Raw genomic sequence first — 25,224 nt, 5'->3', positions numbered from 1 at the left:
TGAATGAAAGAAAGTAATTTTAGGAATACGAGGAAACGTGATTGTTTACGTTAGTACAAAAAATGATACTCACGTGGTTAAGGGTTTAATTCCTAAATACACATAAATTCCTAACTAAACAAATGGTTCAAAATCGTGTCAGAGGTTAGTGTTTTATTGCACTCGTTTAGATCAACATCGGTGCAACGTCAACGAAGAGGAATATTTCACCGAAGATTAAGTGATTGGCAGCTGTTCTCATTTTTAAACTCCTTCCCAGGAGGTTACGAAGATGTAAATTAATTGCGGAGGATCCTGGTTTCAAATGGCGGAGCGGAAGAAAACGGATGCTGCGAAAAGTGCTATAGTTTATAATTTCTAAGGCCGTTGGTTATTCGTTTTGAAAAATTGTTAGCGGAATTTGTTCCCTTACTTCGCAAGTGATATTTGATAATTTAGTGCGATATTAAATGTGCTATAAAAAGTATTATTTCTATGCTTTTTCTATAACTTTTTTACACAACCATTTAAAAATAGATTTTCTATACTTTGAAGCACACTGAATATGAAGTGCCTGTAACATTTTCACGTAGAATAATGTTACATAGAATTTGGTATAAATACTTTCTAACAAATTTAATTTCCAATTTTTAACAAATTGTTAAATATATGGAATAATACCTACACTAGAAAAAAAGACGATTATTGTTCATCAGTTTCTGAACAATTCTTTATCCATCGTTTAATCTTTTTTCTATACGGTTTCTGAAGAATGCGAGTATTTAATTTATTTAGCACTATTAATAGAGTACTCAGTGGAAATTTGATTAAAAGAGCTTGAGTGGCTTTGGGAGAAAATAGGTCATGCAGTATGAGAATTCCCCATAAAGATAGATTGTGGGTTACCTTAAAGTAAAGTTCGATGGTTTCAAAAGATATATATAATAAAATTCTAATATATTATTTTTTAATGCAACCATTTCGCATTTTTAATGGTCATGCTCTGGTTATTGTGATTGCATTAAATTGTAAATTTGTAAATGCAGAGAAAGCAACTCGTGATGGACAACGTGACTTTTAAATTGCGTTGCAGTATAATTCAGTGACATTTACATTTTAATATATATTTAATAGTCGTCCTTTTGTAAAAGAATTAATTACAATTTTATATCGTAATATAACTCGACTCCAAGCGTGCGATGTTCCACAACTCCAATAAAATATCTTTTTCCCTGACATCTCCAATGAAATATTATGAAATTGTCGTTTCTCGTACTACATTTCAAGCAAGCTTGATAATTCCAGTCATGGATTTACTTGTTATCATTCTATTATTTTCTTAAATTATTAATTTCAACTAAACATACTTCGACTAAATTTTCAGCAACGAGTTATTAAACTCAACAATGTTTTAAGTGTCTACGTTAAATCTTTATAATCGATCCCCATTTTTTCGTTCAATTAATCACGCAGACAAATAAAAATCAAAAAATATTATAATTTCTATAAAGTCGCTAGTTAACGACAGCGTAATAATGTAATTATCACTGGTATGATAATATATAAATCGAATAAGATATAAGAAATATAGATATACATTTTTACACAAAGTGCACCACACAATATCATTCAATCCGTACAAAATCTCTTTTTATTCTATAACATATATGTAATATTAATATTACAACCTATATCTAAACAATTTTCAAATTATGACATTTCGTTAGATAATAAAATGAACATTTCTTCCATCAGTTCGTTAGATTCGATAAATTTTATAAAACAAGTTGAAAGTTGTTGCAACGTTACCAAAAATTAAACGTTATCAAATTAAAACACAACAATGATAAAACCAAACGCGAAACCCGACGAATTTTTCAGATTCAGCTAAAGGTCCCGGCAAATCCCTTATAACTTATCGCCGCGACAAACGTCGGCTGTTAACCCAACTAAAACACGCTCTATCGAGGGGCAACGAACTCGCAAGCCCCGAGGCCAACAAATCTCTCGCCTACGGGGTGCACGCGTAAAGTTTCGAGACGTGCGTTTTTGCGCGACGGATTTGTAAAATTGATTTCGCCATCGAGTCCATGCTTTACGACTTCGACGAAGCAGCCAGAAGAAAGGCGATTTATTTCGCGCCAACTTTTTCGCCCGGCTACACCAGAAGAACGAGCACGAATTGTACCTGTATTAGGCGTGCGGGTACGCATGACTCCGCGATTCTACACGGCCAAAGGCAATCATTTGGCTAAGGCGTTTCCAGCAAGCAGCTTATCGAGCAGCCACCACCCCATCCGAGTTCGTTTCCATCGGAATACGACCCCTGAACGCGTCTTCCCGGCCCCTTTCCCTTCGTCGTCCCGTTCTTTCGCGATTTCTCAGCCCTCTGTTTCCCCGTTATCTCGCCAAGATTTGAACGTCAACGCTTGTCTCCGCGAGTCTGCATTCGCCCTGTTGTTCAGGCAAGCTAGATAAATTCGCTCCGCTCCTTTCTCCACTGCCACCGCATGTGAATCGCGATAGGACTGACCTAAAACGAGAGCTTGGAAAATCGGCCTTTCCTCTCCTTTTCCCTTTCCATTTTTTCTTTTTTTTATTGTTCTTTTTTTATGTGGGACGATTCTTCATGGATCGTCGTGACTATCGTGGCTTTTTGCTTGCCGCGTAAGTCGGGATTCGTGCTTGAGATGTTTTTACCGTGCCATCCGCGCGGCAGAATGTTGTATAGGTTTCTTTCTGGTTGCATTCCGACGTTCTTTGCAAGGGATCACGTGATAGAACGCGAGATTGTGTAGGTAGTACGGAGTATGATATAGCGAGGTCATAAAATCAGTGAGGAATGAAATTAATTTTTATTGTTGGAGCTGGCGAACCGAGAGAAATACAAGGATTTAAGAATTTGAACCGTGGACAAAGATTGTACGAAGACATTTTGAATACGGTTAGTTTAGTGTACTTTGTGTGATATAATGAAATATATCTGCGCAGAGCGCTTTTAATTTCGCAGGAAACCGACGTTGGGCGGCACAGTTCGAAAGTTTACGAGAATCAAGGCTGCAAGTTGCAAAGTTATTGAACTGCAAAAGATTAAGTTGCCGGTGAGGCAGTTATGCCAATATGAAAGCCTTCCGGAATACACGGAACCAAGTTAGCTTGTTTATAGCTAGCCTTAACTCTGGCTTCCGATAGCGGGGATAACTTATTTCTGGCTTCGCATTTTATTTCGCAGCCGCGAGACATCGGAAACAGGAAGACGAAACGAGAACTTCGAGTTATCGTTGTCATTCCATCCCTAATGTTTCGTGCAGAGGGTTGTGTAAGCGAGAACTAAACGGCGAAAAACTTGTTATCTGATTCCGCTGAATTAGATATCTCCGCCCAGTTTAATATTTAAACGAATGCCAAGTATATACTTAGCTAGGTGAGTTTCCCCACAAGGAAGTTCGGTCGTTTGAAGTAGTTTCTGTAGACTAGCAGTGCTATCGTGAGGTTTGAGAATTTAGCTTACTTTAAGCTTTGTAGAAAGAAAAATATTCATTTGGATAAAAAAAGATTCTTCTCATCTGATAAGCGTATTTAATATAATAAGCGATATTGTAACGGAAGTGAGTGAAACTTGGTTGAAACATTAATCACATGTAGTAAATTTTAATATGCTGTCGATCAGATTTTAAACGAACAATTAAAATATATCATTTATTTATTCCGTATTTGTTTCTACCATCGCGTTTCGAAAATATGAATTTGCATAAATGTCCGCAATCAATTTGCAATGATTAAATTTCGAACGGATTAAATTTTAAAGCTATAACATAGTGCATGTAAATGACAATTTAATCAGAATTAAAAGTCTGATTGTTCCGATACTTAACAATTGCTTGCACCATAACTTGTCAACCAAATAACTGCTCAAATATTTAAAGAAAAATCTGACCAGCAAAGAGAAGAAACGTGAACGATTGTAACGTTGAATCTTCGAAGCTCCGTGACAACGCTTTCGCCACGGGGCAAAAGTACACAACCTGAAAAGCCTGCTGTCGAATATTGTCGCAAACAATAAACGTCGGTAACGATCCACAAATTGATCGGTTTAAAAATTCAAGCTATGGTAATCCGCGACACAACCGAGCACGGGTTCTACCACGATGGAAAATGGAGGATGGCCCGGTTGAATCGGCCGGATTTCGCTGGGAAATGAAAAACGACGCGAGCTAAGCGACTTGTGTGACCGCCTGAATTATTCAGAATTCACTCACCGACCACGTTGAGGCTGTAGTTCAACGACATCTTTGGCTCGGTGCTGACCTGGCACTCGTAAACCCCGGAGTCTCGTTCCTGAGGCGACTTGATTTGCAGCGTCCAGTTTTCAGACTTCTCCGGATGGATCACTTGAAACCTCAGGTCCGAGGTGTACATCAGGATGCCAGCGCTCAGGATATGCATGTCCCTTTTACGCATCCAGGACACCTGCAAGATAAACAAGAAGCGCAGCATGTAAGCCGGTGATAGCTCTGAGTCTAACTTGAGGGTCTGCAGCTGCAGCCTTAACCAATGATGAATTCTATCGGTACATTTTGAATTTGAACATAATCCGGGATTTATGCGAGTTTGGTCGGTTAGGTAAGCAGATTGTTACTCTGTGCCTCATCGATCTTTCGAATATAAGAAAGTACGGTAATCTGCGAAAGTATTGCAACATTCGACATATGGAAAATATTTATATAAAATCCGTAACTTGGGGAAAATAAATTTTTTCAAGTGATCCTTCCTTTTCAATAACGAAACAAAATATTTTTCGCATCCATATATTTTTCTTCAATTTTTACTATTTGTTTATGTTTGTTTGTAATGATGTTTTATCTATTCCCTAATTTGATTATTTCTGTCTTAATGTATTTTTTCTGCTTCAATCTCCATTATTTTAAATACCCTCGTTACTGCTGAGTTAACTTCGTTTTCTGCGTCAAAGTAGCGAACAACAAATTCTCTAAATACTCATACATGAAATGTTTTCTTCTAAACGAGTATAATAAATTCAAGATTATGAAACGAAACGAAGAAAATACACTCAGTTTCTCGAGGAAATAATTTAACGGTAGACATTAATTGCATAGCGTAAAAATTTAAACGTTAATGAATGTGATGAAGGGCATTCTTTTAAGTTACTTATATTTGAAAATTATTACATTAAAAAAAGTTAAATTATATCAACTATGTATGTTGTATACTGTAATTGTTAACAAAATAACATCTTTCTTTCCTGTATCCAGATTTTTCAGGAGTTGAAGTCAGAATATTTACCGACATATCTCTCGGCGAACAGAAAGTGTTTCGCCACAACGTAAGGAAAATAACATTTCAGAGAAAAGAATATAAATTCAATTTTCGAGACGATGTAGCTTTGCCGACACTCCACTTCAATTATTCACACCACGATGCATTACTCAGTGCACACTCGTTCAAACAACTCTTTTCAATGGCTTTCTGTTTTGACAGCAGACAGATTCGCTTACGTTTACGTTTCACGTCCGACCCTCGACCCTTTTCTACACTTCTGCCTTAACTAAGCAGACAAGATTTGGAAACTTAAATAGTAGAAACTTTCCTTCCAAAGAAGTGGAAATAACTTAAAGAAAATTACGAACGTGTTACAATTGAGATTATATTAATCTTATGACTGGACTAACTGGATATTTATTTACATTAATTGTATCTCTCTCCACCTAACCAATTCTTTAGAAATCAAGTAAAGTTGGTAATTTAGATCTATGGTGAACTAGCTGGATATTTATTTATATTAATTGTATCTCTCTCCACCTAACCAATTCTTTAGAAATCAAGTAAAGTTGGTAATTTAGATCTATGGTGAACCAGCTGGATATTTATTTATATTAATTGTATCTCTCTCCACCTAAACAATTCTTTAGAAATCGAGTAAAGTTGGTAATTTAGATCAATGGTGAACGGTAAGCCAAATGAAGTCGTTAGAAATGAACGTTATTTCCCCTTAATAATACATTAATCTAATATATATATAAGCGCGAGGTAACTTAATTGTACTTTTATTAAAAGTCACAACATCTCCCAAGATATTCTAACGAGATTTATTTTCCACGCTGACGAACTTGCATGGGGCAATTAATAAAATAAATTGTTGCCCATGGTACGTTACTCATCATAGAATTTTCCTACACAGGAAACTCTGTCTAACCACGAGGCTGGTTGGTGCATCGTTTTATAATTAATTTCGCGACTGCACTCTCTCGCGATACCGTTACGAGCTTGCAATTACGAGCATTTCAGACGTTCCCACAAGCAAGAATCTTTGCACGGCAATTACACTAGGTGAGAATTAACACCATCGTTCAGAAGCACCTACATATTAGGGGATCTTTTGCTTCTTCTTTTTTTTTTTTTTTTGTACGAAACATAATATTTGATTGATCGATTACAATTTTGTGTTCAATTACTGTATTAAATTCAAAAATAAAATTTTGTAGCGTTCGAATACTTGATATTTTCGAGCGAGTGTGTAACTCCAAGTACAGCGCGAGATAGGGAAAATGAATCGTGTTTTTTTTACGCAATGAATTGTTAATTATTTGAGGAATTAAATTAATTGATATTTCACATAATATCTGACGTAAATGCAATTATTACAAAATGTAAAGTTACTGTCTCAATGTTATTTCAAAGTAATTCAATATGTTTGTATTAATTCCATTTAAGTTTGTTGGAGAAACAATCTCGTATAATTCAGTCGATATAATGCTCGTTCCGGAGTCGAATAAAAATTCAACGCATGCATTCACCGGGAACACTAATACACTTTTTACGCAAACATTAGCATCCAAATCGCTTTGATTCTGAATCGCTTTATCCACCGGTAGAAATTAAAACACGACCGGCGCATCTACAAACTTTACCCCTTTATTTCTTTCTTATCGCGAACCCTTTTTTCCTCCCAAAACCACCATTCACATTATAATCGTTCCCTTGCTTTTTATTCGTCGCTTTACCGCTACTTTTAAACGGTGATTTTATAGCTAGCCAACTGATAAATCCGAATTATCGCTAATACTGAAAATTTTAATCAGTTGACGTAACTTTGTTTCTCTTTCGTGCAACTTCATTCAACAGTACCATTACCATAGAGAATTTTTTAATCCAATAAATCCAATAAAAAAGAAAATGATAAGAATAATTTCCGTAATTCGAAGTTTCCTTAAGAAATTCATCACGCAATCATCAAACGATACGTACAATTACCAGCTTATACATATACAGCTATCACTAGCAGTATCGACCGTAAGTCATCGTGTCCTATTAGGAAGTTGGATTAATTTGACTAATTTGAACCTCTCGGGACAATATCGACTAGTACTTATTAGTTACAGCTGTCTGGCTCTAAACACTATACAAGAGAGATAGAGGGAGAGACAGAGACGGAGAAGTTGGAGGAAGCTTAGAATTCACATGTTCAAAGCTATTTGATACGAAGTTCTATTTTATGGATTGGCCATCAGGGACGTTATTGATTCCATATCAGTCTCATCGTCATCGATAGTCATCGAAGTGGCGCGGATGCCGCAGTTAGACGCAGCACGGCATCGATTAATACGTTTACCAGGATGATTATTGGCAATGCCTGTTAGGCATTAGTAAAGCAATGTCCACACACTGAGGCTGTATCAAAGGAGAGATTGAACAACCGTATTTCGCTTGGTTTGATAGAAATGTTTTATGTAATTATACCTTGCTGTTCTCTGGCGTGCGCTCAGGGAAGTATAAATTACTCAAATTGCGTCTAATCTTTATTTCACGCGAAACGAAAGAACTTTAAAAGTATTCGTAAAACGCTAGCAACTATGACAGTCACGATGAAACTTTCAGTTATAAAACTTTTTAAATATGTACTTTGCCCTCTAATGGAATGTTTCAAATATCTGACACGCTCTTAAAGAAGTCTTTCTCTTTCATCTTTTGTTCGTTGTTTTCCTATACATATTCGTACAAGCTGTTTACATTTGAAGATCGGCACTGCGCTCGAGGACAGAGATATCATGCGTAAATTTTTGATGATTTTTAATTTTAATATTACTCTATGACTTTATAAGGGAATATTTTAACGTAAAATAACTGAAATTGGGAAGAACATATTTTAATACTATAACAACCCATATTTCCTAAATTATGGAGAAAGTGAAAAAATATACGTGTGACTCAAAAATTAAACAAAAGGACAATTTTGGTAACGTAAGATTAATTGACGGTGTACTGAATTTTAAAACTTTTGTCCTGTAAAGAATGGAAAACGTGACTTATCGTGTTCCTCCCCTATAGTCTTCATTTATAATAGCGTAAAATTTTTTTGAAAGTATGCTAATCGATAATGATAATTCTATATGCTGTGTTGCTAATAAAATTCAATACAAGATGCGTTTATCATAGCGAATTGGCCTTTCATACCCTCCATTGCCTTTTTACAGCTAGTTATTTATCGGTGTAATAAATTTCCTTAGACAAGAGCTGCTCGAATCTCCGGTTAAAACAAAACGATTGCTCCATATATTTCCTGGAAGCTTCTTTCTCGAGCTGTCGAACGACCTGTCAAATTGTGCGTGCAATTTTCGACATTGTTTACAACGCTATCGACGAGCGCTTAATCATTTACGAGCCAGCCGAAATACTCCAATCGACGTTCATTCGAAATTGACGAAAATCGATCTTGTCAGCTCCCCAACCCTCCTGACTTATCACCAACTGATTGTCAATATTTCCATAAAATTTTCCTCCACCTTTCTTCCTTTATTTATATCCCAGGATGATAATTCTATGAAAATATATTAGATGTAGAAATTGACTCATTGTGTTTATATCGAACCAATTCCAAATCTGTCGTAAATGTAAAAATAAACATTTTTCTTCAGTGTAAACGTAAACATTTGCTCACCATTTTGTGATTAAAAAGAACCGATTTCTTAATATTTATCAGATATTACACACATAGGACATATACAATATATAAAATATAAAATATGCAATATAAATACATATATAATTTATACATAACAGAGCACTGAGTTAATTTCCACGCCTAATATTATCTTTCACTACGTACTTTCCAAAAAATGTTTATATTTAAATACCAATGTATTTGAATATAAATAAAGACACCTCCGTCGCATCTTCGTATTCTGTGAACTTGAAAAATTTTTATTTCAAGGAACGCAACGTCTACCAGAGGAGTATTCGACGTCGCGTCTTGGATACATTCGAATTCAAACAGTTGCTGCTGGCACGCACGAGCAGGCGCACGCTCGTGCGAGTAAATTTCACGCGCGACGATATAAAGTCTGATATTAAATTCTCGGACGCGTACCGCGTTTTCCCACTCGGAGTGACACGAATGGCTCGCTCAAATTCAGGCCACCAGGCCTCAAAAGAGCGAATGAGTTTCTACTAATTTCAAAGACGCTACGAGAAGAAGCCCGTCGTGTTTCGCTAATGCGCTTTGGAAATTGCCGCTTCCACATGCTTGCCTCACAGCTACATTTCGTAGTGACTCATTAAGTTGGAATCAACGATATTAACACTTAGCTGTCGAGTTTACCTTGGATATAGCGCAGCCTCAAGGAAAACGTGTCTTCAAATAGCGCACGGCGCTACGTAGCAGTATCTGATAATAATACGCACGACTCTTGTCGAAACTTTCCCAGAACAATTTCGTAATACTAAATAAATCTCGATAGTGTTGAATTTGAACAAACGAGTGAATAAGTTTGAATGAATTTTGTATTAGGTTGTCCCAAAAGCTTCTCTCGTTTTATAAGAAAGTGATAGATGCATAACATTTCCTGTTTTATATTATTTTATTGAATTATGTATGACGCATTTTGTTCTATAACCTTGTCTTATTTACATTTGACAGATTAGGTTTCGTGTTTGTATAAACATTGCCAGATAAAGCAGTTGCGTGCAGATAGCGAAAGACACTTTTGGAACAACCTAATACGAAGATTTTGAATAAAGACAGTTCTAACAATAAATGCGAATTTATTGGACTAAGTGAGAATATTATAACATTTCTGTATAAAATTTGACGTTTTAATATGTCCTCAGGAAATTACGACGATTCAGTAGATCCTTAAACACATTTCTCTTAAAATGGTGACGTCTGAGCGATGTCAGTGTTACAGCAAATGATGGACGTTACAGCGCGTTATCTCCACAATCCTCAAACCAGGTCCTTCGTGTTTCAACGTTTGTACAACAATTCGATCGTTTACAGTGTACTCGAGGGACAACGTCGCATCCGTTGACAATCAATCGGCCACGAAAACCGTGGTAAGACCGGGAGGACAGAGCGGACTTGTCGTGTTCACGGGGGCTGCTTACGTTCTCCGTGTAATTTACACGCCAGAAGTTTCGAACCGATGCAGACAAGAAGACGGTTCGCGCACAATAACTTCGCCGATTGTCAAATCGTGAGCTGGTTTTGTCCTCGTCCGAGGTGCTACGTCTGACCAACTTCTGCGGATTACTTAGACAGCAGTTCGAATGACGGCAGGTATTTAGACGTCGCAGAATGCGAATATCTCGCGCGTGAACAATGGACAGACTAACTTGGAAGAACGATCGTTAGTGTTAAAATAACGGAATTTCGAATTTCATACGGGGTCGAAATGACTTTCGCTCGTGTCTTCTGATGGCTCCGGGAACGTCGCGTAGTAATTTCGTTATAGTTTCGAACGTGTTGACTGACACGAGAATTTTTGTATATTTCGCCGTGCGAACCGATAGACTTATACTACGCCACAACATTTAATTTTTGCAAAATATTATATTGTATCTGGGCACTCTTTTCTGGCAATTCGCTTTATTGACAGTTTTTTAGTCCGTGAAATTTATCTTGTACATGCCTATCTGTTAATATAACTAAATAGGTTGCATGTTATTTGTTATTTTCACATTGTTCGGTTCAATGAATTATACCTAACAAGAGCGTACTTAAAACTTCATATGCATATGTATATAATGAACTAATTAGATTTTACACTGTCAAATGTTTCAAGTTCCCTTATCCATTATCGATGAATAATCGCAGTAATACAATGCTTGAAAAATATATAATATGGACCCTTGTTACGCCCAAAGCTCACCATACAGAAATTAGGTTACAGGAATTAAGAAATAATCCGATTACGCTATTGTCTAGAGAAAATAAAATGAACATGTTCCTGAGATGAAGCTTCTCAGAGAGCAAGCTCTTTGTGGCAGAGAAAAATGATTCGATAAGAAACTCTCTGTGAAGGAGCCTTCGCTGGATTTGCAGCTCTTTCAATGCCGTAATTACAAGTAATAGGTCAGTTTGTCCATTGGTTTAAACACAAGCGCCTCGAGCCGTATCTCAAAGACGTTTGTTCCTTTGTTTCTGTAAAAGCGCGCTCAATATGTAAAAGACAGGATGATCGGGAAATCAACGACATAGTGTCGCAATTTAAACGAAGCTATGGTAGTACGAACAATTTATTGGAAACGCGAAGCACAGACTACCATTTTGTAGTACAAACGGAAAGAGAGGAAAAAGTTTCTATAACATTGATCGAATTTTTTCTTTTTTTGATAAGAATTGAAACGCGATCGCGGTTCTCCGAAGAGAGGCACATTTTATTTTCAAATCCGCCCCTTTCCATTTTTTTTTTAACAAGAATTATGCCGACCGTTTCGCGTATAGATATCCTGCAAAGCCTTTTTTTCGCGCTATTCTGCCGCATTTTCACGCGTAATCTTTTTCATTCCTAGATGGAATCCGACCGCTACAGAGACGTCGAAAGCTTTCGAGCTTTTAAGATAAGTGCTACATTGCATTGAATGGCTGTAGAATTGCAAAGAATTGGCCGGTTTAATATGTCCCCGAACGAGAGGATTTATGGTTCAAAAATAAATGTCAATCCTACGTGGATATGGATCGAAAGTAGTCACAGTTACAAAGAATTCTTAAATTTCCAAATTATTATTAGCTTCTTGCCTCGTCCACAATATTTTCTCGACATTTTTCTAAGTTGATTATTTTATGAACTTAATTAGACCATCAAACTTATACGAAGAATTGGTAAGTATTTCCTGAAAAATACAAATTTCACGAGTTGTACATTCGTGAAACAGAAAGTCATTTGTGAGAAGAGAAAAATTCATATTCGGTGGTCATGACAGTGCTGACGAAATTTGAAAACGTTTATTACGTCGCGTACACTACATTCGTAACATATTTCTACAGCTGTACAAATATCTTTACAAGGTAGTCGACCATCTGAAATATTTTTGTACAAAATACGTATTCCACTTGTTCCATTTAAGAACGAACTAATTACACCCGACGAGATTTTTAATTACGTCAAAGTGGGGTGAAACGGTTGTCAGGTATCGTGTGCGTAATTTAAGCATCCTCGGATATCGACACGTGTGTTTCCAGGGCAATGGTCGTCGTTGTATTTTCGAAGTTGCGTCTGCGGTGAATAAAAAATACATCCGGAATTCTCCGTGGCATGGGTAACGATTTAATCCGCTGATTGCGTGGAACGTATAACCCGGGCTGGTTTGCAATAACGTTTCGATCTGCCGTATATTTGTGGAAATCGGTCGGCACGATGGGATACGTTTATGAGTCATAAATCACGGGCCGGAAGTGAGGCACAGATATAAACCCTGGAAAACGTAAACAGGTATCACGATATTCGATTTTTTAAACGTCCCGTATCGCGGAGACTGCCAAAAATTCGACCAGAGGGAAACACGAACGACGAAGGAAGGAGCGACCGAGGTGCAAAAATCCTCGTTCGAATCGATCACGAAAGGCGGTTACAGGTTAGAGCTATGTTACCAATATGGAAATTTTGCCCGTCCATTCTATCCTGGCTAGTAAAACTCACACGCGATCGAGTAAAACACGTTTTTGAATACAACCGTGAAAAGTCAGGTATTAAATGTTCGCTAACGTATTATGTGTCAACTCATAACATAAAAATTTATTCGTACAAATATTTGAATGGAAATTTCATTGACGGAATAGACAAATACCTGGTAGATCAAGTCTTTAAAAAATATAATTTTTGCTTAGTAGTAAGAGAATAAGAAATTTTTTTTATATATAGATACGTTTTTCAATGGTTTATACTTTGTCAGAATTGAAGTTTCTGTACGAAAGCAATACGGAAATTATTTTCATAAGCGACTTACAAGGGAAATTCGACAACTGGAAAATTAAGAAAAGATTGGAGCTTTGTGCAGGTATAGTTCATGTTATGTTAATAAAGGAATAATTTTTTTCAGCTGAAAAACGGTCATAGGGGTGAAAACATCCCCCAAAGTTTATTTTTTATCATCCATGTATTATCCTTTTATTATTCCGCGTTTATTTTGTATTATCTTTTCATAAAATTTTTATTTATACATTAAAATTCCTGTGATTAAAATCACACAAACGTTACATGAAGTGGCTCACGGATATATTAGCTACCCTTTTGTATTTACCCTACGGAAGTGTTACGACGACGATACTTTCGAAAAAGTGTTTAAAGCACAAATATTTGTGCGAGCAAAAATTTTGTTGTTTCAACTCGTATATACTATATTTGTAAAGAGCTCTTCGTAAGCCATCTATGCATGTGACAACAACAAATAGAATTATTGAAAATATTATGGTGGAATAAAGTTTGAAGAAACATTTCTTTCAATTTCTCACACCCACAATGTACAATATAAAAGATAACCTTCTAATGTAACATTTAATTAATGTAATTTAACAATTAATATAACAATTGCAACTTAAATGTAACTTTTTCCCTTTTCCTATATAGTTTCCAAAATATTTAGGATGATAAAAGCCGGATGTTTTCACTCCTATGACCGTTTTTTAGCTAGAAAAAAGAATTGTTCCGTTTCGATTTGTTTGTTCAGTTTCGAATTTATTGAAATTTTCGTGTTGCCGAACTACTCTTATTAATATTTTTGATAATGCGATGAAAAATGAGTTAGTCTCGTCATAATACGAAATACTAAGTAACTGTACTTACTAAATAATAAATAATGAATAAATAATTAAAAAAGGATGCGAAGTGACCAGAAATTCGTCGTGATAAATTACAATAGTTGACCATGATCGTGGAAAGGTTGTCAGCTCGATAAACATGGTTGTTACGACCGGAGTACGGAGGAATCGCTGAAACGCGACTTATCCAACGCATTTGCAGATTGCATGCAGCCTGCTACACCCAGGGGGATGCATCAAAGTAAACTTCTTCGGTATGCGCGACGATACTCAAGTCCGCTGGGAACAGCCTTCAAGTCGAAATTGGCCACGCGAGCATAGAAATTTCCCGGATAAGAAACGACCGGCCGAAATCTCGCGAGGAACGCCGGCCTTTTCAGACCGCGTCATCGGCGAAATTTTCTCATAGTTCGAACTATTTTCATTCTGTGAACTCGTTTGTCGCCTCGCTCGCTTTTATTGCGTTTTTGCGTCGCGGGGTTGAGCGAGTTCGTGAGCGATGGCACCGATTTACGATTCGCGGAGTGTGTTTTAGGGAATGAGATGGGTGAAATTTATATTTGAAGAGGGGAAAAATCACTCTGATGCAAAGAGTCCATTTTACGGAATTTCGCAAGGAGTTGATATTTTTTTACAGATCTTATATAACACGTTAATAGTCATCGGAGGTCATCGGCGTTTCACTTGATGAATTTCCTAAAATAGTTGAAACATGATTAATTTCACGGACTAAACAATTTTTAATAATGTGAATGACCTGGATAATATTATGGGAAAGTAGCGCGCAAATATAATGCTTTGTAGAAATTAAATGTAATGGTCGTAATATATTTCATTCTACCGCTGCCCCCCAGGGAAAGATACTTTTGTGATTCTGTGTGAACGCAGCTAACTGAGGTATTTCGGAAGAAATATTTTCTTATTACGCAATTTTTCTTAACCTTTTTTTATCAAATATCTCGTTGTGAATCGTAAGATGACTTTCGTGAACTTTTTTTGAAGGTGTATGTTTTGTGCACAAGCTTGAAGAACCACATAAATCGAGAACAATGAAAGGAAGAGGATGAAGAGAGCAGGTTAAAAGAGAAAAAAAGTCACCGACATTTTCTTATTTCATTCTTTTCACCGAGAGATTTGATCTTTTGTTGCAGTAACGTCTGCTTCTTCTTCCTAAGAAGATGTTTCACAAAGTTCAATAATGGTATAGCACTTTACTCGAAAACATGTTGTGAAACCTCATTCTTTTATACGCTCATTATATATTAAGACGAATAATTTAGCTATTAGCATTAGAAAGTGGATGATATTTTATGGAATTTGTAAATTAATATTTTCTAAATTTATCAAATGTGGGAGCAGCAAATATTAAAAAATTCATGTTTGGAAGAAAGAATACTATGACCAAATGGTGAATATTTTCTGCAATATAATTTTTTTCTACAAAATGTTGGTATAAATACAACAGAATATAATTTTTAATATAATTCATATACTTAATTCATTCTAAAATTTCACTTTTTGTTTCTTTTCTAAAGAACCACTTTGTGCAACGTAGGTAGAACAAATTGGATAATCGGTAAATCAAAAATTGGTTCGGTAAACAAAACAAAAGAAACGAGATCGAGAGAAGGAGATAAAGTGACTTTCCTCTTAAAGTACTATTTCTGGAAGTAGAATAAAGGGACAAAGAAAGAAAGATAGGCAGAAAATCCCTGTACACCGAAAGAAACTGTGGACACCGATATTTGAAGAACACACGATCCTGCAGAAGGAAACATTTTCTCCGCGTAGTAAAAAGAAAGGAAATCCAGTCTGTACATAAGAGAAGGAAGAGGGAGGAAGATAGAGACAAGAAAAACTCGATGAATGAGTCTCTATCTGATTGATCCTGTGGATTAGAACAAAAAACAATTCAAAGGCGTTTCGACGATGCGATGCGACGTTCGTATAAATCGATTCCCCAATCTCCTCAGAAATCCGAACAATTCCACAGCCGTGAAATTCCAAGGCAAAAAAATGTCACACTTGGACAGAATACTCTCAACCATCCAACTATCTACATTCCCTTCGTTTATTTATCGGAAATCCCATGTTGTAAATTTTCGTACTGTAAAAAGAGAGTGTCGTCAAGGAGAATCGTAATCAGAGACGAAGTTACATTTTCATAAATAATCGTCCATGTTCGATCTTCGGAGAATTGAGACACATTCACGATCGAACGTATGTAGTGATTTTTTGTTGCAAGAAGCGACGTCAGGAAGAACAAGAAGGTTCTGTTGCCTGGAATATTTCGGTGAATTCGCTTGCTTCGATCACTTGGAGCATCGCGTAATAGCGTTTCGCTGCTATGATGTTGGGCAGAGGTTCGAGTTAACGGCAGTGGACATAGGCAAATCGTAAGTGGAATTGCTCGGAAGCAGAAATTCGTGGAGCAGTTTCGTCCCTCCGCGACAATATGTTCGTAACTGGTTATCCTGTGCGAGGAAGTGCTACAAGTTGCGTTCGAAGATGGTATCGACGGCTTCATTTTTGAAGTTCTAACTGATTGTTGGTGACATTCACTGATTGATTGTTGGTGTAACAGAGTGTCGATATACTTTCGCAAATCACTGTATCATCTACAAACCCGTTATTTATTCTCATATAGATATTAACATCGTGGAAAACATCTTCTAAATAATTTAATAAGTTTTAACGATCTATTTCATCGACAAATTACGACGTCTGTGTCTTTTGTCGCACAACTCGCAATCTTACGATTTTCCTAATACAAAATCTTATTTGAATAATCTTTCTTCATTCTTTTTGAAAGGTACCGTAATAAAGAGCGTATGGCACATCCATCAAGAGGAGGGCCCTTTTACAAATATAAATTCATGACAGCCATCGCATTTTCTGCAAAAACGCCCCGAGATAGTAAATTTATTAACCTGTTGCTGAATGCAGCGACGTGAAATTTTAAAGGAAACACAGGAATTGTCGGAGCGAAGATGATGATGCCACCGGTTCTTACGACACGTACATAAAATTTTATAAAAATCAAAAAAACGTGATTTTCGAGTTATCATTATGAAAACGTTGCAGAGATACTCCTCGACCAATTATGGAAATCTTATTCATTCATATTCATAATTTGGCCGATAGAGGACGATTATGTCGCTCTTCTTGATTTATGTGGTACTGTGCTGTATTCTATAAATGCTCTTATTATTAGCTGTGTCCTGACTAGAAAAGCGACTGTTCCAAGGTTAAGAACTAAAGCCGAAAGGAAAAGAACGCTCGGAGCCTGTTTTACGAGCATTATTCTTCTTGCTCGTAAATTTGATTAGATTACGATCGAAAAACAGTTTTTCGCTTCTTCTGGATAATATATTTGAGGCGTAGAAGATGTTTTCCGTGATAATTGTAGCTGCTTGCTGTAGAAAGTTCGCTGATGGGGTACTGCTATTTTTCTTCTAATTTAGATGCGTGGAAGAAAAATCGGACTACAGGCGCCGGGATTCGAATTCGGGTCCCGAACGTTCGTAACCTAAGGCGCTAACCACTGCGCTACCATTGTCCCGTGGTAGTTAGTATCGAGTGGCGGTATTTGTTGTCGAGTGCCGCCACATATTTTTTCGAGTTGTGTTACTTCCCACGTAAAGCTGCAATATGCATATTCGATACTTCGTTCTAGATAACAGATCGAATTATTAGAATCGTTGGTTGATCCTCTTCATGTTTTAAACGTATACTTCAAATATATTTCTATTATTCGTTATTCTATCGTTATAGTATACTGTTTCAGTAAAACGTGCGAATGTTACAAACGAGAATAACAACTAAAACGTATTAATATCGCATAAAATATCGTCAAACAGAAATGCACTTTGCAAGAACAGAGTTTCACGAACTTAGGATATTAAACGGACGAACACGAGCGCATATTTCGTAATCGTCGCGTCGTCGAGATAGAATTTCGACGTTGGGGATGCAATATTTGACGTCTCAGTCCAAGATAATCTAAAGCATTTTAGGAACAGTTTATTCCTACAGCTAAAAGCCTTTGATGACGTAATCCTCAGTTATCAAGCTTCCTCGCGAATATTCCTAAAATTCGTTGGAACTTTGCGCGAAGAGATAAGAGCCACGGCTACATTCGTCGCTGTGTTGATACGAAGAGCGTCTCGCTTCTTATCAACTATCGATAAAAGTCTTAACAACTTGAAGATCTTTCGACCAGTTCCATTGGCAACGGAATTTCGGTACGACGGTTCCCGTCACGACAGCTGACAACTGCTTGAAAAGGGGTAAGACAAACAGCTGGCAAGTTGTGTGTTTCGCGTCGCGACGAACGACAAATATCCAAAACGAAAGTTGGAGAGAAGCGGAAACAACGGACGGGAAACAAGGGTGCAAAACCGTTGTCGCGGAGAGATTTTCATCGGTGCATTTTCTTTGACAGAGGACAGGATCAGGTGATATTGTTCCGTGACACTTTCGCGCGGAAATCCATCGAGAGTCAGAATTTTGCATTCGCTTTAAAAGCAAAGAAATATCATGGTACAGATCAGCGTGCTATTATAATCTTTCCACGCAGTTACATCCAAAACTACGTATTTTGTCTCTAAAATAATATTTCTGATGAATTGTACAATGTGTGTCTGGTTTATCTCGAGCCGCTCAAATATCTCGAAAAACACCAACGACACGAAAAAATGTTTCAGACAAAATTTTCATAATACGAACGGGGATATGTTGTGTTAGGTTGTCCGAAAAGTTTCTTTCGTTTCATAAGGTGATAATACATGAACAACAATTTCTGTTTTATATTATTTTATTGAATTAGGTATGATCTATTTCGTTCTATTTCTATTATTATATTCGTGCATAATTCAATAAACTAATATGAAACAAAAAACATTGTGCGTCTATTATTTCCCTATAAAACGAAAGAAACTTTTCGAACCTAATATATTTGACTGTAAAGGTGATATTAACATTTTTAAGCGGATGCCTCTAACTTTTATTGCATATTCCTGTAGCTGACGTTCAGACGTTTTCAAAGTAGTACAAACTTGTGTCTTTTGTACTATTCGTCACCGTGATGTAAACTTTTGAATTCGTCAGGGGGATATAAGCTACGTATTATCTAAAAATGACTGTTCAGAACGGACTGACTGTTTTGGAAACATCAAAACAGCTGGGTCCTGTGTTTCAGCGATACCGGTAGTAATATTATGAAAAACATGTTTTTGTGCCCCTGCGATGTACGTAGGGCGACTCTAGTGCCGATGGCACATCGAATTTTTAAATTCGTAACTCGATAGCGGATAATACGAAACAAAGTACGCAAGTTTACAGTGTTTTGCAATCGTCTGAACGTAAGCTACAAAAATATGTAATAAAAAATTACAATCTTCAACGTGTGCTTTATAGGAGGTCGAAAAGTCATCGCAATATATTCTCCTTGACATCGTGCAATTTTTGCCTGAGACATCTTTTTGTATCGCTTGTTTTTCGCAATATTTGAACGGTTAGAGATAAATGAAACATACTGTTTGTTGTTTTGAAAGTATCATAATGAACAAAATTTCCTTTTTCTAGGTAGAAACGACTTTAAGATTTCAAAGCGGAGGCTCTTATTTCATGTGCATATAAAATACACATGTAACGGATTGATGCATACGAAATTTCGTTTTTCCAAGTAAATCCTTGGCCCGATACATAGCTCCTTCGATGCATATTCCCAACGAATAAGTAGTTGCATTGCTCCAATCTTAACTGTAAAAGTTGCAATTCAAATATGTGTCAAATGGGGTTCCGTTATGGTTTTTTTTAAAATAATCTGTTAAATCAAACTTCATTTTTTTTAAAGAATTTGTAATAAAATTGAGGATGTCTGTAACCTTCCCTAAGTACATATACTGTATAGTAACTTTCGTAGCTCTATTTCGAAATTGAAGTTAAATTTAAGTTAAGAACATGCTGATTAATTACGACGATTAAACGAGCGATAGATATTTGATTGATCTATCCATTGTAAAACGGAAAACAAATAAAGGTCTTCCATAACGTCTCCTCCTAGTTACGGTGAAGTTCAGGATCAACATTGTGGTTGAACACTGCAGGTACTTCATCCCCAATCTCTTTTATCTCTCTCGTTTGCATGAATTACGTGAAGAAACTGGTTCGTGCTCTCCCAAGTAATTCGTTTTCTTGTTTAACTCGATTATTTCGAGAAACTTTTTCCTCCTATATCAGAATGGCTTTACTTTGGTGGTTTCTAGTGAAAGAGAAAGTATTTTTTGATACTTTGTAAAGCAGTACGCCAAAATATGTGAAATAAATGAATAATAAATAAATAACAAATAAACAATCTTGACTATGGATTATAGCATATACCGTATGTATTCGACGTAATCGAAACACCTAAGTCGATTTTTTTTCTTTTTGAATCTGGAGAATCGTCGAAGAAAGCAGCTGCGAATTCAGCTCGCCTCGAATGAAATTCAAAGACCGACGCGGGGCCACTCGACATCGCCGGACACAACTACAAGAAAATGCAAATACTGGTTTGTGGCTTTGCGTTCGTGAGTCCGAACAGTGTCACTGGGACGCATTGGCAGCAGGTATGGAATGGAATCGTTATCCTGCTGGGACGAGACATTCCAGCGCATGCTGGGATCGACGAAACTTGCATCTGGCATGTAGACGACAGGGAGGACAAGGATTCGACAAGATAGAGCCGGATAGAGAGGCAGGGAGGATATTTTTGTTGGTCACGGGGAACACGAAGGCTTGGCGTAACGCCACGCAAACGAATATTGCCAATAAACTGCCAATCCAATTTAGCTACGCAGAAAATACTGCCGTTCATCGTTACGTCCCGGCTTCGACTTTCCATCAGCCTTCCTTCTTTATCCGACTATCGATCTTTCTCTGTTTTTGACAACCTGTTCCCTCGTATTTTATTGTCAATTCGCGTTAGCTGTGGCTGGTAAACGCGTATGCGTGCCGAGTTCGGAGCTTTTAATCTGTACGAGCATCTCTTAATTTGACTAAATCCCGAAAAAGAAGGTTTCCTTCTTCAACCAGGCGTTTCTCGAAATTTCATTTTTTTTTTCTTCTCAATCTTCTTAATTCACTGTTTATGGTCGGATCGATTACTGTAGCGGTTTGTTAGTAGACAGTGAATTTTTATGTAATTTCATATCTTTACTGTTGAGAATTGTGGATCTTAGTTGCCGAAATAAAAGTAAAGGGACACTAAGGTTACACTTAGAATTTATATTAAAATTGTTTTAGATTTATTTAATAAACAATTTCCAGGATCGTTTATTAAATTCGTTGATATACATTTGCACGCGTCTCAGCACTTTCTTTATCTCACCATCTTTGATACCAGACAGCCAACGGAACAGTTGCATTCTCATCTGTTTTTCGAGACGCTGTGCACACACACACTTCCATACACTCATATTCACATACGTGTGTCACTACTACGCGGCTAATCTAGTCTAGCACACAAAATTATACATATTTCAATATTTACTAACATAACTAATAAAATGAAAACTACATAAGGCTTACTTCATTAAGGAAATTCCATTAAGGACTCGTAGAATTGGATACGTTTCATCCGAAGTTATTATCAAGCCTCATTATCAATGTTTTTTATCGAATGATGTATCAATCTACGAATATTTGTCAATTATATTATATTTCCTAACCAATTCGCATTTATTCGTGGGGAAATAGTAGTTTTTGATAGTTTCTTCTGGGTGCCAAACAATCCCTAGCTCGAAACATTTACAATAAAAAGGAAACATAAAGTATTCTCACCTAGCTTTTTATGACCGTCAGAATTTCCTCTGGAATTCAAAACTTCGGAAAGAAACAATACTGCTCCGTGAATCCTTCGCATAAAAGTTGAAATAAAGCCAAGAATACATTTGTTCCCTTGAATTTGTAGGATAGTCTGGTGAACGTGGAAAATTTAAGCCTCGAAATTGCGAATCAAAACTGGTGGTTCTGACCTTGTTAATTATTAAAGCGCAAAGATGCACTGCGTACGCAAGCTGTTCCGATATTCCATATAGTTGGTGATTGATTCCTGAGGTTTTCGTTTATTGGAAAACTTGGAACAATAAATTTGCCTCGAAGTCTTCGTATTCATCCCTAAAGTAATTCCCTGTCCATAAATCTTTGCTATCTCTATTACATACGCCGCTGAACCACCTGCAAAGATGCTATCAAATGAAACGTTAATCTAGTCAATAAGTGTATTTCTCTCGTGTTAATTTCAGACTCTTCTTGTATTAAGTAAAATCAACGTAGCATTTGTTATTTATAGACTGTATATATTTATGATAAATTTTGAAGTGCAAACACGTAGAATGTACACAGCATGTAGAAATATATAAAGTACCCAAACTATACTACCTATGATAACATTTATTAAGTGAAACATGCTTTGTCTAAATCCTATTATTCCCTTTTTTCAGTCACATTCTCAAAAATGTGAATTCCCACGAATATTCACAGGCCGCTAAGAAAACATATAAATATGTCATCGATTCTAAAATCTCTTTCTTTGATATAAATTCTAAGAATCTAGAATTCGAAAACGAAAATATGATAATTTCAACGACGTCAAAGACTAAATATCCAGATCATTTCAGATTTAAATCTTCCACTGACGATAAAAGACAATGAAGAATCGATAGCAGGCAAAGTATCCTTCCGCTTTCAGACGAACGTGATTGGATATTCCAGATTTATACGCGTGGAAAATTATTTTTCGATATAACCCACTTACGACGACCGATTTTTTCCGTCTTGGATTGATACAACTGCGACGAAACATTTAGGCCAAATAAACATTTGTGTACTTGTTACGTGTATACACAGGCAACTCTGCGCGACATTGCGGAAGATTAGTTTATAGATCAGAGACCCGGCAAGTGGATATTCGCTGTTTCTATGCTAACTGTCGGCCTATATACATTTCTCACTTCGTGTTGCAACAAGGGCGCTGTGTTCCACCCTCTGTAGCCGTCTAATTCAGCTTGCAAACAGAAAGAAAAACACCTGTCGTGCAAATGAAATAGCTTCTGCCTGCGTTCACGGACGCTGAGAAAATGAAAATGTACATTTATGTTCGTCGAACGATTGAAAATTAGGTGCTACTACTTTACGAGAGAAGATCCAGAACCCTTTGAAAATCTTTTTAGAAAGAAAATGAAGATTTATGGTGAAACAAGATCGTCAGCTGCTTTGTGTACGCGTTCGCATTATCGTACGTTATCATTCTCCTTTTACTGATTGAAAGATACGGGACATTTATCCAGCAATAACTTTCTTCTTTACGATGAGACAGCATTCTAAGACTTGTTAGCCACTTCGTGGCATATCTCTGTTAGATCAATTATAGTGTAGAAAATCGCCGTGAATTCTTTTGGAGATATCGATTTGCTAGAAAAGCGACGAGTCTGAGAAATTGTAAATTCAATCAAAAGTTTCGATCGTAATGTATTTACAATGATGAAATCTAACAGCGAACTATTTTCTAGTATGGGAGTATCATCAACTCATCCAACAAAATTATTATTTAAGAGAAAAAAATGTAGCTTTATTATTCACCTTTATTATTGTAGCTTTATTATTGAAAAGCAGTTTTCAACGTACATACATCGTAGAATCATTTGGGCCAACATATGAAACGTCTCGAATCTGTTTCAAAACGCAACGTGTCCGGCTTTCACACGAATTGTCAGAGTAGAATTTTGCTGACCAGTAAGAATTTGTTCGTCCCCTGTCAGTCGCCACAATGTCGATCCGTTTTTAGACAGATTGATTACCGTGGATGAAAAATGAACGACGTGCAACAATATATCAAAAGAGGCAACCCAATGTAACAGCCACCGACAACTTCAGAGCCGGTATTTGCGTAAAACAGTTACCATATGTTAACGACGAAGTGAATTTAATATTATTATGCGATATAGAGAATAAGAAATTACTATAATACAATAGCAAAACAACGAATAACAAACGATAAAATAATAAAATAACAGAACAGCAAAATCGTGTAACTGTGGAGTTATTGTTATTCGACATGTAGTTTTAAACAATCTACGCCCATTAAAAGTTTCCTGGAACAAGCATTTCTGCCCTAATTACGATAAAATGTGAATACAATACTTGGGACGAGCAAAAATAAGAGAAGCTACTGTTTCATTGGCAGAATCATGGGGCAAGTTCGACAACGGAAGGTACAAAATTCTTTTCTATCGCATACAAGCGCGTATCCAACAACTATGGCAAGCAAATGTAATTTGCAGTGCTTTAAAATTCCGCGCACAGAAGAAGCTACAACTGATACCGCGTTCCAACGAATATCCGCCTCGATGATGCAGTAAAAGTGCATAGCACGTACAACATCGCTTCTATTTCTTTCGCTTCATTTTCCAACCGGTCGGATTAGAGGCCCGCCTTCATTTCGTTTCCGTTCCTTTCTTCCAGATGTATATACTCGCTCGATCGAATGGTTCTTCAATTCGGATAGATACGTTTTAATCACGCCCTGGCCAATTGAGTTTTCGTCGTGACATTCTACGAAATTGCTATTGAACGTTTTTCCATCGTATTTTCGGTAACAGACGTCGAACAATTCGAACTGACGTAAATACAGTTTCCAGAGGAATCGAAGAATCGATCCTTTTTATCGTATTCAAGGTGTTACACTTTATCTATTCTGTTATACTTTATTTTAGCGTATAAGCAGATGCGCTCACGAGTATCGAGATATCTGCTAAGGTGATAATCGATTCGGATTGTTATCAAACAATTAATTTCTTTGCACGAGATAATGATAAATATTGTTTGCGAAGATTATAGGCGAAAATAATCAACTAATAATATCATAATTGAATTATTTGTTCGCTTATAGAAAATTTTATTTGGCCTGAAGATTTAAACAATTGGTAGAATCGGAGATGAATTAATATCGTAATCCAACGTACACGTTAACTCGTCCCATTTACCATTTAACCTTTAGGTTAGGAAAATTAAATCGCAGCCAATTTGATTTACCCATACTTTGTTCGGTACTTTACAACAATAATCGGATTTTCAGCGCGAGCTTTCTGGAAACCGAGTCCGGTACAAATCTCGACCAAGAGCTACGTAGAAATTAATCTATGAAATCC

General features: G+C 36.6%; 1 protein-coding gene across 11 annotated transcripts in view; it reads right to left on the bottom strand.

Moving 5' to 3' along the window:
• The window catches only part of LOC126872833 (zwei Ig domain protein zig-8-like), a 444,324-nt gene that overhangs the window by 174,980 nt on the left and 244,120 nt on the right, over positions 1-25,224 (bottom strand). For all 11 annotated transcript variants that reach the window (XM_050633026.1, XM_050633027.1, XM_050633030.1 and 8 more), the window contains one exon: positions 4,239-4,449. In XM_050633026.1, the coding sequence (XP_050488983.1) occupies positions 4,239-4,449 (211 nt within the window). The remainder of the gene's footprint in view (positions 1-4,238; positions 4,450-25,224) is intronic.

Source organism: Bombus huntii, chromosome 14, assembly GCF_024542735.1.
Source record: "Bombus huntii isolate Logan2020A chromosome 14, iyBomHunt1.1, whole genome shotgun sequence".
In the NCBI taxonomy this organism is placed as follows: Eukaryota; Metazoa; Arthropoda; class Insecta; order Hymenoptera; family Apidae; genus Bombus; species Bombus huntii.
The sequence above is the reverse complement of the archived record's forward strand: the minus strand, read 5'-3'. Positions and strand labels throughout refer to the sequence as shown.